Raw genomic sequence first — 19,099 nt, 5'->3', positions numbered from 1 at the left:
ACATGGCATGGCTGCTTGTTGCCATACTGCTCATGTCACAGTGCTATGCTGCACAGAAAGGCAGCATCATGCCTCTGACTCATGCTCAGCTTGTGATTTACTGATCATTTCTGCCTAACTGCTTTTTTCTATCCTATGTTTTTGTAGTTGATGAATTCTGCCCAGATGTAGACCATTAGTCTTTCACTTAGGAAATGTCATCTTTTTTTACAGCAATTCTCCATTTTGTCCAGATCTTTTAATATTCTGGTTCTCTTTGACTGCATCATGTAGGTTTTTCAGGTTAGTGTTAACTACCTGATTAATCATGATTCTGTAATTCTAGTTAGTTAAAATACTGAGTGTGGACTTGGGACAGAGTTCATAAAATCCTGTTTGATACATCTTTTCGTTTTTGACTTCTAGAGCCTTTAACTATTCAAGGTATGATTTATTTTCTTTCCATTTTGTTTTGCACTTGCAAGAGAAACTTTATGATATCCATGCTTTTGTCATTTGTTTTAAAAAAAGGTTGTACTTTAAAAGCATTACTAAAGTCAGTATACAAAAATGGTCACAGTATTCTTTCTGAGCTTATGTAACTGTGTTCTCAAAACATTTCATTAAGTTGAGCAACAATTACAAATACAAATTAAAGCATTGTATAAACATTAAGGACTGCTGGGGAGGTAAGGTTGTTCACACCTGTTTTGAAACTAGTGTGTATATATATGAAAATATATGTGATGGATGTGTCTCGGTGTATGGGCATATAAGTCAGTGTCCTTCGCTGCTGATAGGGCTGAGGAAGTTGCTAATAAATAGTTAATGTTTATTCTGGAAATTAATGCCTGTGGGGATTATTCACCTTGTAAATATTGTTGATGCATAGGATAATGGGTAGGTTTTTGAAAACTTCTGTGTTGAAGGTAGTTGTGCTCTGTTGGCTTCTTGTATGGCTTTATAATGTTTTCAGTCATACCTCCTATATCCTGTCTCTCAAATGCCCTTTCTTCATTTTTTGGCCACCAGAAGGAAGGTAATAAACACCTTTCAAAAATATGAAAAGTCTTAGCAATTAAAGTTGTAGTCACAGAAGTGACAGTAACTGTTTAGATGCCACAGAAATACAGTAATTAGAAGCTCAAGCAAATTTAGGGGGATTATTAATTTATATTTTACTTTTTAGCATAGGTATTTAGTTTTCGTTAAGACCTAAGTCTGTAGTTGTTAGAAATATCCCTCCAAAAAATTACACTTGAACTGGGATCAGGGAAGCAGTTTTTTAGAAAGATGTCTAGGTCTGTCAGAGTGTATGGGTCATTAAAGTCAGTTCTGGTGGAAGGGTGTAATGAGACCAGGAAGAGCAAAAGGAGGGAGATGTAAAGGTCTGGTATGGATGTAGCCTTGCTGATTTTCTAATTTTCTTTTAATTCCTTACCCTAAGAAAAGAAGTTGGAAACATACTGAAGCAGAAATGTAGCAAGAAAACTATATAAACAATCAAATAGCAGCATATTTTTGGCATTACGTCATGAGAAGGGCTGGAGCTTGTCAGATGCAACACCCCAAAACCTCTGCTGCCTTATACTCATGCTCCTCAGTGGTGAATGTGGACTGCATGCAGCTGTCCTTGAGTATGGTGTCACCTCTTGTCAATCAAGGGGCTGTGCTGTCTTGAGACCAAAGGTATTGAGCAAGAAACGCACTGCAGGAGACACCACATTTTACTTTCCCTGCCAACCTGGGCTGCAAAAGCAGTAGTGTTTCTTTGTAGCAAATTAGTTCCTCTGAAAATGTTGCAGGATTAGGAATTAGGCTGGAAATCTCAGATGTAATAGACAGGTTTTTAAGAGAACTCACGAGAAACAACTTTCTTTGGCCTATAAGGTATATGCACACACATATATAAATATATACAACTATCTATATTATAAAAATCTGTAACACATGTAATTATGTAAACAATAAATGTAATATATCAAATAGAATAAAAATAAATATGCAATAGTGTTCCTGGAGAAGCATGTGAAGTAAGTAAAGAATATCTACTAATTCCTTCCTTATAGAAAACTAAATGGAAATAAAATACAGCACTAGGCAAAACTTCTAATTAGTCATTATTGTTCTTGAGTAATATCCTCAGTTGTTATTTGGTAGCTTCTATCCATTGTGAATTTGAAGAGTAATTCGAAAAACGTTGAGAGTTGCTGAGTGTTCTCTGCATCTCAGAGACAAAGTTTATGTTAAGATATAAACTTATGGTTCTACATGGCACAGTTCTCTTGGACAATCTAATTTTTCACAAGTAATCAGTTTTTGAAAAAATGCAGAAGGTAAAATAGTTGAAAGGAAGAAAAAAAAATTACATATAAATGCTGTTGTTCAAATTGGTCAAGAAAACCTAAGCCTATATAATTGTGCACATATGCTGAGGAGAGTACTTTTTTTGGTTTCTCAAGCATGAGGCAGCAGAATTGTCGTTCATTTGGCATGCTAGGCTGAAAACAGAGTCTTCTTTCATTTGACACACTCCCCTGGAAACAAACATGCCAGTGAAGGGATTGTGCCAGTTATCAGAAGCTTACAGGAATACATTGTGCTGGTTTGTATTCATTTTCATTTCATGAATTGCTTTAAAACTTAGCAGCATAAAAAAGCATTAAAACACCTTTTTAGCATTATTTTTAGTTCCTATGTATTTCCCTGCTGTGCTGTCATTCAGTTTAAATCAATGGAATGTTGTGAGACACATGGCTGGGTTTGCAGCAGAGCAGATCTCTCCTCTTGCCTGCGTGTGCTTGGAGCATTCATCTGTAGACAACCAACAAATTTGAGTTTAACTCATTTTACATCCTTGGAAAAGATGAGTGTCTTAGAAAGAAGTTCAGTAAAAATAAAGGGTAATTGAACAAAGGTTATGCAACGAGAAATTTAAGCCAAAACTCAGCTGGTATCTATTAACGATGAAAGTTCACAGATAATGCTTGGTCTTCTGGGAGACACTTGTTTCCTTTCCTAGAGTTATATTCTTCAGGATTGCCAGCAGGTCCTCCCCACCTCTGGAATTTTCTACAAGATTCTATTTCCCTCATAAATGTTTTTCCACACGCAGACTTGGCAAATTCAGGTGTACTTCTTGGAACTAATCTGGTCACAGGAGCTTAAATTATGACCAGGTTGCAGTATGTGTGAAGTACATCTGGGAGTGGTATTGAGGGAGTCTATGTCAGCCTGTGCTATACCAAAGAGGGGGTAAAGAACTGGAAGAAGGGTCACAGCTATATGGTTTCCATCCTAAGAGTTACCTAGAGAGGGGTTGTGGAGTCACAGCCGTCACTGTTCGGTCTCCATATGATGAGACACTAAGGAGGCGATCACCCTGAGTTCCTTGATGCTGCTTAAGGAATGAGGACAGTGGATATTTAATTGTTGACCTACAGTCACGCTTGTTTGTTCTCTGACACTTAGATATTAGTTTTCTGTGGACTTCACATGAAGACAAACAAGTAGAAAGTATCAGTGTTGATGCAACATTTAATAGATGATGGTAGCTTCTGTCCAGTTATCTGCACCTGCTTGTTTATGAATTTTGTAGAACAGGCTGTACATCCTGCAGTTTCAAATCGCAGTAAAAAACCAAGTGATTGTGAATTTACAAAGCTTACTTTGTTTCTTTTTCTGTACCATTCTGCTTCAGCTTGTATGCCTGATGCTCACCAGAAGGAAAGTAGTGACTTATACCCCCTCTTCTACAGAGAAGTGCTAACTGAAATATTTTTATCAAAGAAACCCTATATATTTGAATTGCTCTAGAATTTAAAAAAAAAAAAATCCAAACGCAGGAGTTTCATAAGTTTGATTTATAGTTTGGGAAGGCTAAAAAAGGCCTCATGAAGTCTTGCCTGCACTGAGGTTACTTACAAGTTCAGACTTGAAATACAGTCATCTGGTGCTCTATACAATTGTCACTTTTTGCCATATAGCTTCAGTAACATGGCAGTGGAAAATTCTACACAGTCATTCAGCAGCACTGCAGTGAAATAGATATATTGATGTCATTTGCCTTTCACCCATTAACTAGTGATTGGACAAACTGCAAGTGAATAGAAATGTGATTTCTATCTGCATAGTTGGTTCCTGGACCATGTGCCTTCCCATTGCTAATAAAGATACTGCCACCTATTTGAAGATATTGGCAGGCATATTTAAAACCCAAGATGAATTGAGCACATTTACTGTGTTAGAAGCAGTTGCTAAATTGTAAGTAACTAAGTCTTGTTGTATAACTGCATTGCACTCAAGGGAACAATTTAGGTTTTGAATTGTGTATGTTGGTAAGTGAAAACTATGTAGACATTGATTATTTTTTTCCCCTTGACCTAATCACTGTTTGCCTATGGCAATATCTGATATGTTATGTGTTCACCAAGAATTGTCTTGGGACCACAATGAGGGGTTTTTTTTTAGCTTCATTAGTAATCATAGTTACATTAGGAATAGAAGGCAATGGAGTAATATACTTGTACTGTGTACTACACCAGTTGTTCAATTTATTGTAAAGGTGGACGTGAACTCTGTGGTAGTCTGAATTTCTAGAGGCAGAGGAGGCGACCAGATTTAAAACTTTGTGCATCTCGAGCAGGAATTTAATTTTAAAAGAATGGAAGGCAAAAGTCCCTTTTTTTTTTGTTGTTGTTGTTGTTGTTGTGAAAAATTTCTTTCTGTGTTCCTACTTACGTATTTGTAGTATGAGAGAACTTTCCTTGGTAATACTGGAGAATACAGAAATGATGCTGAGTAAAATAAAATTTAGTAATGTGTTTTTCATTGTTAGAATTCAACAAGCTGCCAAAAGTACGTCATAAATAGGGAGAAGAATGTTTCCTCTTCTATCCCACTCTTTAAGTCTGACATGTATTGCTCTTTAGATAAAAATATGAGAGTCCTACAGAGAACCTTAAAAAATGTGCTTAACTTTTGACATTCTGTTGATTCCTTCAAATGGTAATTTTGTTTCTATGCTAAAATACTTACTTGAAATATAAGAGATTATAAAAAAAATGTACAAGATTGAACTTCTAGCTTCTGCCTAGAGGTCATGTAACTAGACACATGGACTCTGATTGTTTGATGAAGTGTTAGGAACTAAAAAATGAATATTTGCATATTTCCATGCATAAGAAGCCAGACTGTGGCCTACCTAAGTGTAGACGTGCGGTTTTGTATTTCTGAGGACTAATTCTTGCACAATACAAAGAGATGTTCAACCTTGGAAGTATGATGGGACAGTATTGCTTTGGAAGGATAGTTATCAGGAAATAAGGTGATACTCATGATGTTTGTATCCACATGAGGGTGACAGTGTGACAAGCTTATTTGCCATAATTGGTGGCAAAACCTGCCAACCTGAAACAGTACTGGAGAAATCAGTGAATGGACTTGCTGTCTAACAGTACCAGCTCCTTCTGCTGTTAACTGAGATGCCTATACAGGTTTTATTTTTCCCTCCTTAGATGTAATTGAGATGAAGATTTCTAAACTGTAAACAAAGCAATCCAACATGTTGTTTCTTTAAAACAAACAAAGCCTTAGTGTGTTCATGGCTTACTCTAGGCCCTGCTGTAGTATGTAAAGTAATGTCTTAGTCTACAGAAAACACTGACTCTTAACTCTGTGTTTAAAAGCCTTAACTTTTATGGAAATGTTAAGAAGGTGGCCAGAAGTCAGGTCTCTTAGAACAGCTGACATCGGTGTGGGAGGTATTTCTTTATTGGTTGGAAAATAATCATTCTTTATAGTTTATTTAGAGTCATATACTGGTAGAAAGTTCTTTAGAGATGAGAGTCTTTTCTCAAAAACCAACAGCTTTTGTTCAGGGCAGTCCTAGAGGATCTGGAACGTTGCCTGAAGATGCCTAACACTACCCCTAGGTAGCATTAATTGGCAAAATGTTTGGAATATACAATGTTCCCTGTGTTTTGTTTGGTGGTATTGTGGAGAATGGGTTAGCAGGCAGACTTACTGCTTTAGAAATTGATATGTGCCAATTGTAATGAAATAATTGACAGTAATATCCCATTAATTAATTATTTGTTGATATTATAATACCCTCTTCAACCTTTTAGAGGCTATAGTAGTATTTAAATAATTATATTTTGTTTGAAGACAAGCCTGTGTTGTTTATGAAGTGGCTGACTGGGTTGGTAGATGAGGGGAAACAAAACAATCTCTGCAATTATTTCTGGTAACTAAGATGAACAATCTGGTTTTATAAATGTATACATTTTTATTTCAACTCCTCAAAGTGAAACAACATAAATATTTAAGCAACTTTATTATTTCAGAGTGATCTAGGGATTTTTTGCTGTGCTTAAGCATTGAACAGATAAACTGCCTTTCATCCTAATCTCTTACACAAATAATCCTGCTGCTCCCCAATAAAACTAAAGTTTCAATTCTTCAGATACAACTGAAAACACAAACTTTTTTTTGCTTGTTTGTTGTTTGAAGTAGTTGGAAGAACACTCTAGAACAGCTCTTTAATACGCTTTTATCATGTTTTTAACTATTAACCATGAGTGCTCCAAAAATAATACCAAGCAAATCTAAATGTATGGTGGAGAAGGAATAAGTGGTAGTTTAGCCAAAATATAAATCTGGAGTTACTCATTTGTCAAGGTTGTCATGATCTCAATCCCTAATTTTAAAGAGATATTTTTACGTCTCATTTTCACATGTATTTCATATAATTCTATTAAGTTTACGTCTCAATGATTTAATGTTTCTTTGAGCTTAGAATAGATATTTAGTCATTGTCTTTTCCTTCCCCTTAGCTGAGAGTTAAAAATAACCTATAAAACAATGGCAATATGAAACAACTCATTGGCAGTAATCAAGCTGGAAGCAAGCTGCTGTTTAAGCAGAGGAATTCTGCTTCGGCATGCACATGCCTTAGAAGTAGCTGTTGAAAATGGAAAAATTTAAAAATTTGTATGTGGTCTTTTCAGGAGAAATCTTTCAGTAATAGAAACATCTTCCTTTGGCAGATAAGAGACTATGGAAATTTTGGTCTTGTATTAGGGGAAAATAACCAACTTCCTTAAAATAAAGTTTCAATGCTGAATTTTCTCAAATTCTGCATTTTCGCCTGCTTTTCTCCTTCCCCTCATTCAGTCTTTCTCTATTATTCACTCTGGGCTCAAACTTGTATGCAGCATTTTAATTAGCCTTATGTTATAAAACGGAAAATTTTAAAATTAAAATAATTATTTGTAATAAAAGGCCTGACAGACTAATTACAGTATTGCATTAATTATTATCTTGTTTCACTCTGTTCCAGGCTAATTCAGGTCTGGGTTTTTAATCCCTATTTTCACTGTAATTTTGAGAGAGAGAGTATACTTAGGAACAATATATAAAATCAAGAAATAAAAATGGTGAGATAAACAGTTGATTTCTAAAATGTTGCCTTGGACATCTTAGTAATAAAATACAAGTAGTTCTGTTTAAATGTTATACTTTGTGGATCTTCTGGTGAGGATAACACCTATATGACATAGAATACAACTCTTGATATCTTCATTTCTGGATATCTTTACAGCATGTACTAAATATAGCAGTCATTAATTCAGAAATTTGCATTTGTGCAGCTTAGTTGGTACATCGTTTTGTGTTTTGAGTTTTATTTTTTCTCCCAAAATGTGTGCAGTTCTTATAATGGTTAAGGTATAGATTGATGTCAGTGCTACACTATATAGCTCCAAGACTGCAATTTGAAGCTACTTTAGAAAATACAATTCTTCAGGCATGGTGAAGCTGAAGTTGAATGGAAGTCCTATTAGGAGTGAATTGCGTGTAAATATTAATAAGGGAAGAGTTCCTATCAAGTCCTGAGTTTGGGAAATTGAGCATGATAATTTGCTGAAATTGTGTCTGTCTTAAAGATATGCAGATGCAATAATTTTCAGTTTTCAGTTGAACTTTGAAATGGTGCAGAAGGTGCCCATGTTAGGTTTTAAGCAAGAAAGTGTTTGGAAGTATTGGCAAATGTCGTTGTAATGGATGTATGGTAATGAAAGGAATTAAGATGAAAGATGATTTGGACTGAATGGCTGCTCAGTCATTTAGGCTGGGCTGGTTTCAGATTTGGTTGTTTGATGTCTCAGATTATGTTGCCTTAGTTCCTACACTTGGTTGGCTGTCTTCAAATCTTAAAAAAGTTCAGGGAATGGGTTTCTCACAGCTTGCTTTGCTTTCCTTTTTTTCAGGATGCTTCATCTGCAGACATTCGGAAAGCATATCGAAAGCTTTCTCTAACTTTACACCCCGACAAGAATAAAGACGAAAATGCAGAGACACAGTTTAGGCAAGTAAGTGCAATATGTGGCAATAAAAGTTTTAGGGGAAACTGGAATTTTTATGTGGATGTTTTTTTAGTAAGAACAGTGGTACACCTTTGAAATTAGTAAGTTAAACATTGAATTACATTTTTGCTGATGTAGCTATACTAAAACCAAGTCCACTTTTTTGGAATTAATTTGTTGAATAACTTGTATTTAGTATTTACCTGTATATTAGAAATAATTTGAACATAATACGTATACTCTTAGGAGGAAGAATTGTTTTGTACTTTCAAAAGCAGTGGGGAAAATTGCTGATCAGTTCTCAACACAAGTCCTAGGTAGGCATAATTTAATGAAAAGAATTAATTTTAGTTATTTTTGTATATTTATAGAGTGAAATAACATGACTTTGTAATTAACTCTACCTTTAAAAATGTACTTTGGGCTAAATACAGCCTACTTAATTTTAGTAAGATCTTCAGGATGAAACAAGGGATACCTACTCTTAAGGTGTGAGACAAGACTCAGTTTGATGGATCTGAGGATGGGAAGAAAGTCTTGTGTAAGAGTTGCTTGTTTGTGTCTGATGACACTTTGTAAGTGAATTTTTTTGGCAAAAATAAACATTATACTACTGTTCAAAATTTATAAATTCAATCATAAAGTAAAATCTTTCTATGTTTTCTTTTTTGGTTTTTTGTTTGTTTTAGTTGGTGGCCATCTATGAGGTTTTAAAGGATGAAGAAAGGAGGCAGAGGTGAGTTAAATTGCACAGGTTTTTAAATAAAGCATTCGTACCTGTGCTATATTCAAGCCCTATTTGACATAGTTGTAACACTTTAGGTTTTTGCATAATCTAAGTTAGTATATCCTATGTAATTGTTTAATTAAAGATTGTATGTGGCTTAAAGGGCAAGGTGGTATTTTTGCATGACATACTGTTTTTTCTCCTTTAAAACTAGTACTTGAAAGAACTTTGAAAGCTAGCTGTTATTTCGAGCAATTTCTAAAAATACTTAACAATTATATAAGCTTTTTTGCTCAGTTGTCAATTTTAAAAACTGCTAAAAAAACATTGGCCACTTATTCAAATGTCAGTCATACCTCCCTGTATCAGTAAAAGGCTTGTTACATGATATTTAGGGATTATTTCCACTGTATGTTGTCTTCAACATTGTTTTCTGTTGCTTAGTTCGTAGGGGTTCTTTTTCTTTAAAATGTATTATCTCTAATAGTGCAAACTTTGATATACAGAGTATATATTTTTAATAAGTGCTAGTTGTCCTTGCTGCTTCAGGAGCAGTTCCAGCAGTACCTGAAGGGGTAGCATAAAGAACTGGAAACCTGGGGCTAACCTGCTTTCTGGAAGATTATTTTGAACTTTTTTTCTTTTTTTAAACAAAGGAATTTCAACCAATGATTATCAGAAAAACTGAGACACTGAAAGGCTTTTGCTTTTGAGTTGGTGTTTTAGTAGATCATCTTTCAGCTTACAAGTCTTTAAACGGGGTTTTATGAGACATTTCTTGAAGGGATTTTGGTTTTGTAGATGTCTTGGCAGGAGTTCAGCGTTTATAGTACAGATTATCTACTTTTTTGATAATCCCCTCTTCAAGTGTCAAGAAAATGTGCTTCATAGAAGCACTTTTGGAAGCTTGTGGGGTTTTTTATTTCATCTGACTAAGGAGAATTTCATTGTGAAGTTACACTTAACAAAAGTTTAAAGAAATGTTAGCTAAATGATTTCAGGCCACTTAAAGTGAGTTATCCCCCAGATCTTCCCAACTTTTGTTTACAGCATTGTTTGCATACACTTCAGGGTGTTGCCTTTCTGGAACTTAGTTCTATCATGGAACTTGTAGGGATTTCCTTGCAGCTGAAATAGAAGCTTTTTGCATGAAACTGTGATGCAGTAGCTTGCAAAAATTATGATTTAAGCTTTGCATACATTTCAAATGTGACTAACTTAATCAAAGACTGTTAATTAGCGCATCAGTGATTACAGATGAGAAGTTAAAGCAGCAGTAGATTGTTCTATCTTAGATTGATTTAATTGTCACTAACTTTGTACGTAGACAATGTCACATTTTTCTTGCACAATGTACATGTATGGTTGATACTGATTTTATAGTTGAATAAATAGAACTGTAGTGGATTAAAGAGTGTTTACTCTCAGAGAATTTTCTGGAAATAATATGCACAGTTTAGAAATAACCTGTAGAGCAGAGCTATATGGTCTCATTGCTTTGAGAAGCCCTGTATTGATCAGGTTTATTACACAGTCTAATGATAATATCTCAGTAAACAGAGGGTGGCCTGTTGTGTCTCCTGTAAGGTGTTGTTGTAGCATGTCTCTAATACAAGTCCTTAGTAAGTGTGATAGGAGCTGCTCCCCCTGTTCTTCTGTTGTAAGGTAAGTCGAGGCTTACTTGCAACTGTACAGCAAAGGAAAAGGTGGGAGTTACTACTTTGTGGAATCTTTCTACTTTAAATGTTGGTATTTGGCTTTGAATTGTGTGAGGTGATGGATATAGTGGAATAGGCTCAAAGCCTACTGTCATGCCCCTGCAGTGGGCAGAAACTCTGCTGAAGCCTTATACTGGCAGTTGAGCTGGGAATCCCTTCACAATTGGACACCTAAATGGTTTGGGGCAAGGGTTTACACTGCTAAGAGAAGAGCGAGCTGCAGGCGTCTGCTTCAGTGCAGTCAGTGAAGTCAGCTGCCTCTAACTGTTTGTCTCAAAAGTGATGTAATCCTGCATCATTCCAGGTGTACAGAGAGTGGAGCCAGCAAAGGCAGGAATAAGGCCCTGCACTGTACAAGAGAGTGATGAACTCATTTTGAAATAATAAAACCCCTTCTCCGTGAATGTCATTCTTGGTGAATGTCAGAGGTGGTGTTTGTTTGTGTGAGTACAGAAACAGTGTTTTAAAAAGGCAGATCTGTTGGCCAGCTATATATAATTAATTTTGTAAAACCTTTGTGTTTTCTTATTTATCAGTGAATTTTTACTTCATCTGATGGCAAAAACCTTTCTTAAAATATTATGGTTCCTCTACTGACAATGATAGTACTGGGCTTTAAAATGTGGTTTGCTTTTTTAGAGTTATATAGTTGCTTGTGAAGTATACGGGTATCATTAGTAGTATTACATAATATAGTAATATTACCATGTTAGTACTTCTCTCTTACACACTTTTGAGTGACACATGATCAAAACATTCAAATATTCTGACAATAAACATACATGCAGCATCATTTAATGTAGCACTGTTTAACATTAAATTAAACAATTAAAATATTGCAGCAGAACGCAATATTATATGTTTTGTGTACACACTCCAGTGTGAAATTCTACAGAAAATGTTATCTTTAGGGTATGTCAAGATAGGTACGTTTCTTCTTCTTCACCTTTAGGGCATTTATTGGTAAATCAATTTGATGGTGATAAATTTTATTAGCCTTTGATTATCTTAGTTTATGAAAAAATAGTTTTATGCACTTCTGTTAATTGTAATTAGACAAAAATCTTAGATCTTAATTTCATTGTTTGTTACCTTTTTAAGGAGCTTTTTTTACCTACCAGGCCTATCCTCTGTAACAACGTTGGCTTGATTACAGGAAACATTTGCAAAGGCATCAAAATACACTTGTGTAGAGTAAGAAAGATGTCTATCTTAGTTCTCATTAATAATTAAATGTCTGTATTCTGAGGCATAAATTGTTCTGGCTGATGTTGTGCTGGATGTCTTTGACAGCTTGAGGAAAATAGGCTCCCCAGAATAAAAACCACCAGTGCAATCTTTCCATAGTTCAGAATAGTCTTTATTAATTCCAGGTTATAGTATATAAACTATATCAGATCTCTGAAATTATTTGAAATATGAAATGCAGTGGCTCTCTTAAAGGGAAAAGTAAATTATAATTATATTAAGATTGATGATACTGTAATTAGTTACTACAGTTAATGGATTTTTTACTTGCAATGTAATTGATTCACAGAGAACTCTAAAAACTATTTTATGAAACTTTACAGAAAAAAAGAAATGTTAATAATCTTGCAATTTGTTACTTCTGGTACAGGACTACCAAGTCCTTTATAGACTGCTGAGTTTTAAAATAAATATTCAACATAGTTTTAAATGGGGAATGTTTTTGGCTTTCTGTTTCTGTACTGTACAAGAGAGGGGTTTTGCAGCTTGTTGACTGCTACATTTCAGAGATGACTGGTAGGCATACTCATATGTGAAAAATTTGCTGTATTCTGTGTGCATATGTTCGTGGAAAAAACCCTGCAGATGTATCTTTTCTTTTCAGCTTGTTTTTTTTTCCTTACATAGAGTTACAATTAATATAGGTTGCCGAAAGAATGCTTTGTAATTAAATTTCAAATGTAGTGCTAGATGCACACGGATTAACTGTCTTTCATAGTTAATATAAGTGTCTATACAGGAATTCTTTAATGAGAAACTTGCTTTTAATTAAATCACATTCTAAATTTGAAAATCAAGATTTAAAAATTATGGAAGCTTCTGAGTTTCCTGTAGGATCATTTTCCAGTTGAAAACGTAAAAATCATTGATATCTTTATTTTTTAAATACAGAGCTTAATTACTATTGAAAGCAGTGATTTATCTTTTAACAGTATATATTCTAAAAAGTGGGTTATAATAGAAGCTATCTTCCCATAAAATGGCCAGTCGTGTGAGCCATAATGCTCATTGATAGTAAAATCAATAGAGCATTGATTCTGAGACTTAATCCTTGGAGACTGTTGTTCAGAACAGCGGACACAGCCTAGTAAATACCGAGTGCTGTTTAAAGCACTTAATGCAAGAGGCTCTGCTGTCTTAACTTATTTTTTCTTAACGGATTATTTATAATAGAACACGGTTGCCAAATGTGAGTTTGAAATCTTGGTTTACATATTTCTATATTGTTACCATCAGCATATATGGAGTTTGTTTAATCAGTAGCCACTTTTTCAGGACATCAATTAACAACCCTTAGTATATAAGAAGGCAACTACTTAATAAATGTATGTTAGTATTAATTTAGATTCTACATGTATTTCTCTGAAGATTTCAAAGGAAGAACATCTCACATAAAAGTAAAACCTTGTTATCAACCTAATTTATTTTAAAACTCACTCTGTTTCTAAAATACTCTCTTCTATTATCACTAAAATCTTGTAAATATCTTCTTATTTTTAAAGTCTAAAACTCTACTTATTTCTTAAACAAAAGTTAAGTAGAAGTTTTAATTTTAAAATAACATCTTAAGTGATTTTTTCTGAACAGAGTTTGTATTAAAGTACCAGTAATTAATTTGTTCTGACTTACTGGGAAAGGAAAAAAGTTACTAGTTCAAATTTGACAATAATAGATGTTAACCTTAGTATTCTCATAGCTGTAATAGAAGATAGAATTTTGCAATATGAATTTTACTTCTGGTATCATTCAGAACACAGCAGAATCCTGGCATGTTAAATCTTTTATGCAGAAATAATGGTGTCAACTTTAACAAATGTTTTATCAGAAGTCAGCTTTTCAGATATGCACTATATTAAGGTATATTTTTTAATTGAAAACCACTGCTTCTTTTTCTGCTTAAAATGAATTTGCTTGTGGAAATTTTTTTTTTTAGTACATCTCCAAGGTATCAATTTAATAACTATCAAAGTAGCTAGTGCAGTTGTTGCATTTAAATTGATTTACATGTCAAGACTGGCAGTTTAGCAGCTGCGCTATTATTCCTGGATTGGTCAATTTACTTGAGAAAAACCTACTACTGAGTTCTACTGACCTGCATGACAATATAGGCCCTATTTCTATTCCTGTAATTAGGCCTGCGACTAACTCAGAATATTTTTAATTAAAATATTTTGGTCAATGTGTTGCACCAAATTAGGCCTTTCAGTGCAGATTTAATTCTGGAAATGGTGTGATTAGAATATGTAATGAGTTGTGTTCAATTTAAGATTAACAGGTTGTGCATCTTGAACGTACAGGTTTTTGAGTTTACTGTAGAGATTTTTGTTTGAAACTTTACTCTGAAAAGTTAATTTTAAAATATCTGGTTTGCATGTCTGTGGTTTATTTTTAAATTGATCAAATACTTAAATAGAATACCTCAGACATACTAAGATATTTCAAGATATTTGTGTGAAGGAAAAGGGATTGTCTTAAAGTAGTTTCTGTACAATTAGTACTGTTAGTAATGAAACAGTTTTAAAATAGATTGATTTTGAAGACAGTGTTTCAAATAGAAAATCAAAAACTGGTGAACTTTGTTTTCAGACATCAATTTCAAGCCTCTAACTTAAACTCTTATCTTAAAAAGAAGAGATGATAAGTCTGGCATGTTTTTACCTAATGGATTTTGTGGTACTAAAGGACAAAAACAAAAAGCAGAGATACCTCTCCCCTTCCCCCAGGACTTGTTCTTTAAATTTGTAAAAGAGAAAAGGGTTTCTAGTGTTGGAGATGTTCTTGCTACCTCTTTAGTTGTTAGTGGGTTATTTACTTTGATCATGGAGACCTGCCCACTGATTACTGAGCACTTAGAACACATCGACATTTCTGGAAGTCTCTTACTTTAAAAGTGAATGAACTTGGAGGGGGAGGGGGGTGAGTGTTGCAGGAACAATTTAATTTTTTTTTCCCCCCAATGCCCCAGCGTTTGGTTCTGGAGTCTATTTCCACAAGCAAGCCTATCTGCTGACAAAACAAGGCATTTCTCTCTAAAAAAAAAAATTACTAAGTGATCTTTCATGTGTGTATTATTCAAGCACTCTGTGGATTATCTTTTGTTTTATAATTGTGTGGTTTGGCTTATTTCATTTTTAGCTCTCCATGAAAGCCTGTTATATTTGCTACTGTAGGTATGATGATATTCTGATCAATGGACTACCAGATTGGCGACAGCCTGTGTTCTACTACAGGCGGGTGAGAAAAATGAGCAATGCTGAGCTGGCATTACTCTTGTTCATTATACTCACAGTGGGTCATTACGCTGTGGTTTGGTCAATCTACCTGGAAAAACAGCTGGTAAGTATTGGTAATAAATCAAACTTGCTTCAATTATTAGTACTGAATTTCCTGCAGATGTTTGCATATTACAGAGAACTCTACCACTTCCCCTGGTTTGAATTTGGATTTTTCATATTTTAAAATGATTATATTTAAAATGATGATAATTACAGAATGAGATATTCAGCATCTCAGAAATAGTAATCAAAAACTATTTAATTTTTCTAGAATTGGTAATAAATTCCAAAGCTGGTCCTAGGTTTTTAGCTGGAAGGAAGAAAAGAAATAAAAAATCTTCTATCATTTGTTGATGAAGAATCATATGCTACTGTAGTCATATCTATGGTTTAAAAATAATCAGGTTTTATTTGTTTGAAAGTCATACTTGCTTCACCTTTTTTCTAAGCTAAATGCTTTTTTGTATTGGGCTTCCCTTAACAGGGTGGGAATTGGTAAGCAGTATAAATCACATTATTTTTTGATAATTTTATTTTTTATCATATAAGTCTATTGCAGTTAGTAGACTAAGAAAAAAACTAAGCATAACTTGAAAAATATTCATGCATTAGCATCTATTTACTTTTTTTTTTATTTTCCACTGCTTTATTGAAGTTGATGAATGAGAAAGGAGGCACGTTGAATGCTTTCTCCTCTTAGAAAACTTTGATTGCTATGGAGATACACATGAGTGACAGAACTGGACTTCATGTGTGTTTAAAGACTGGATACCATGGCAACAGTTATTGTTAAGATAGATCATTTTACTTAATCATGTAGGACCCCAGATACATTTGCATAAATGCTACTCTACTGTTTACCCTTCACAGAAGAGTCCCAGTAACATTTGTGGTTTACATGCTAATGATAACCTGTAACCGTAGTTCTTTCTACATCAAGGATGAACTGCTTAGCAGAAAAAAGAGGGAGAAGAAGAAAAAAACAGGCGGCAGGAGTACAGATGAAGCCAAACTTACTGCTCTAGACAAAAATGAAAGGTGGGAAAGAACTTTCTTGTTTTCCACATTTTAAAACATTCTGTCAGCTACTGATTTAGTTCTCTCATTTTCTTTTTCATCTTTGAAATACTCTATGAGAAAAATAACTGTATTTGTAATAACAGCCATTGCTGATACAAAGTGTGCCAGTGTAGATGTGTTTTCAGGTTTGGATTTGTAAATAAACACGTGGTGTTTATTCAGTAGATCAGTGATCATTGAAAGATTAGGACTGAATTAAAGGCATCTGTCTTATAAAAGCATATTATTTCTACAAGTTGATTTAGAAGATTTTAGAACTTTTTCAGTCTTTAAGGGTTTTTGCCGTTGATTAGAGTTAACAAATTTCAATTTATTTGAGCTTTAATTTATTACTATACCAAGCAAGGAGTTTTTATGGGGTTTTAATGCTTGTATGATTAAATGCTTTTTATCTGATTAACTTAAAAATGAGCGTGTTGGTAAAGGCTTCTAACACATTGTTTGTCAAGGAACACATAGGGAAATAGTGACTTTCAGGACACTCCGAAAGATACCACTATTTCTTCTATTGATTCATAGAAAGAAATAAAGGGTTTAAATAGTTCACACAACAGGGGCATGAACTGGATCAATGAGGGATGGAGATCAGAGACCATTCTGCCTGTCGTCTTTCCTGATGACATCAGTGAGTAATGCCCTAGTGAACTGCAAATGACATTAATTTTTATGTATTGTTTTGTTTATGCTACAGTCTTCATATCTGGTTGTCAGCACTTGTGAACACTTGGTTGAGGCTTGAGTGGTTTTTTGTTTTGTTTTTTTTTTATTTAAACTGAAGTGATTATGTGGCTTATGAATTTATTTTCTTGAGGGAAAGTCCTTTTAGGAGATCAAAATACAGCAGTGATTAGAAGTTAGCTGTTACATATTTTGAATTAAATGTTTAAAATGTATTTTATTATTATGTAGTTAGACATTTTTATGGGAGTTGACAAGTGCTAATCATCTTAAAGGATAATGGGAAAGTTCTGGCTTTGAAATTGTGTGGCAATAATGAAAAACCTACAATTTTATTTGACTGCAGAGTACTGGACAAACCACAGTGGCATGACTTACTTCCATGCAAGCTGGGAATATGGTTCTGTCTCACAGTGAAAGCTTTACCTCAGTTATTCCAGGTAACAGTAGTGATGTTAAAATGTGTTACTTAATTTTTCTTGATGGTGTTATTATGCATAATCAGATGTGTAGCACTTGTTCTTAAATAATTTTTTGGCTCAAACACATAGCATGTGTATATATATATATAAATAAAAATTACTTTTCGGAAGCAAATTTGATATGATAAGTTCATGGAAATATGAATGTATTTTAAGTGCATATTAATCTTATTGTGCTAGGGAAGCAGTTTCTGTTAGGCAAAACTACAAGAATAAATGATGGGAGGGGGATGATATATATTCATGTGATAAGGAATAGCAATGTTTTCTAAGTGACGTTAACAAAAGTACTTTGGTCTCAAATCAGCAAATCCTGAACTTCCAAAGCAAATTTTAATATGCCATTTAAATTTGGGGTAACAGTGAAATTACCTTTTATGATGGAGTTTCTTTCTTTAATTCACTGGCTAATGATTAATTTGATTGATACCTGAAATTGCTACGGTAAAATAACGAAGGTATGGTTGTAGTTTATAAATCAATGCCACATCAGTGTGGCAGACTTGCTCATAGTTACGTTTTAATCTAATACTATAAACTGTAAAAATTTAGTTGGTATTCAACCAATGGAAGTATTGTCAGATCAGTTCCAGAATTTTTTTAATATCACCTGCTCTTTCTTTTCATTTTTCTTGAACACACTGTATTGTTTTTAATACCTTTGTCACTGGTAATAAGGATCAGGGAATGGAAAGTGAATTTTACTTTGGTTTACGGAAATATTGAGCATTAATTTTAAAGTATAAGTAGTAGAAATGGCATCAATGTTTGGGTTTTGCCTGTGTTCAGGCTAGAAGAAAACTATAGTTATAATTCCTACTCTCTTAGCAAAACCCTTGTAAAAGTTATAAATGCAATAATGTCTTGTTTTTCAGCATCCATTTTTATAGCCTTTAACTTTTCCTATAAACAGATGCAAAAGTTAATATCTCTTTCTCTTTTAAAAATTTCATCAGAACTTTGGGGCTGTTTTATTAAAAAAACCTTTCTTTTTGCAAATTTGTAAAGCAAGTTGATTGTGATTAATCAACTGCTGTGTCCAAATTAAGCTTTAGTATTCATTCCTCGTCGAGGTGAGTGAGACAGAAAATAATTAAGGTCAGCAAACTCTGTTGCTGCATTTTTGAAACTTTATTCTTAATAATAGTACTTTCCTTTTTGCTTTAAGTGTAAAATTTAAAAAATCACACAATATAGTAAGATTACTGAATAATTTAAAATTAGAACTTCTTATGGGCTTCTTACAATTTTTATGATATTAAGGTAGTGTTATGTCAGTATAACAGGTTTCAGGTTTGCTGTTCAAAAAGCAGCTCCTATGCCCGTCAGAATTGGCAGAAAAAACGTACAACAAAAGTGATGTTTCGTGCTCTGTAGAACTTAGCCCTGGTTTGGATTCCTATTCCTTTAAGTTAATAGTACTGGAAAAAAAGCTGTCCAGTAACTCCTGGAGAACTGGAGACCATCAAGCAGGGCTTTGGTGGCAGGGGAAGCATGTTGTAGAGGAATTCAGAGCAGGAAAGCTTTGAAGCAAAGAGGAGGGAAA

At 34.0% G+C, this 19,099-nt stretch overlaps 1 protein-coding gene across 1 annotated transcript in view; it reads left to right on the top strand.

Annotated features, from left to right (window-relative positions):
- The first annotated feature begins 8,039 nt into the window (after nucleotides 1-8,039).
- DNAJC1 (DnaJ heat shock protein family (Hsp40) member C1) overlaps nucleotides 8,040-19,099 on the top strand; it is a 71,399-nt gene continuing 60,339 nt past the window's right edge. Inside the window, exons 1-6 of the mRNA XM_017741409.1 lie at nucleotides 8,040-8,050; nucleotides 8,225-8,351; nucleotides 9,035-9,081; nucleotides 15,209-15,374; nucleotides 16,254-16,351; nucleotides 17,418-17,511. Coding sequence (XP_017596898.1) covers nucleotides 8,040-8,050; nucleotides 8,225-8,351; nucleotides 9,035-9,081; nucleotides 15,209-15,374; nucleotides 16,254-16,351; nucleotides 17,418-17,511 — 543 coding nt within the window. The remainder of the gene's footprint in view (nucleotides 8,051-8,224; nucleotides 8,352-9,034; nucleotides 9,082-15,208; nucleotides 15,375-16,253; nucleotides 16,352-17,417; nucleotides 17,512-19,099) is intronic.

This window comes from Corvus brachyrhynchos, unplaced genomic scaffold, assembly GCF_000691975.1.
Source record: "Corvus brachyrhynchos isolate BGI_N302 unplaced genomic scaffold, ASM69197v1 scaffold167, whole genome shotgun sequence".
Taxonomy (NCBI): domain Eukaryota; kingdom Metazoa; phylum Chordata; class Aves; order Passeriformes; family Corvidae; genus Corvus; species Corvus brachyrhynchos.
This window is presented reverse-complemented; position numbering and strand designations above follow the sequence as displayed.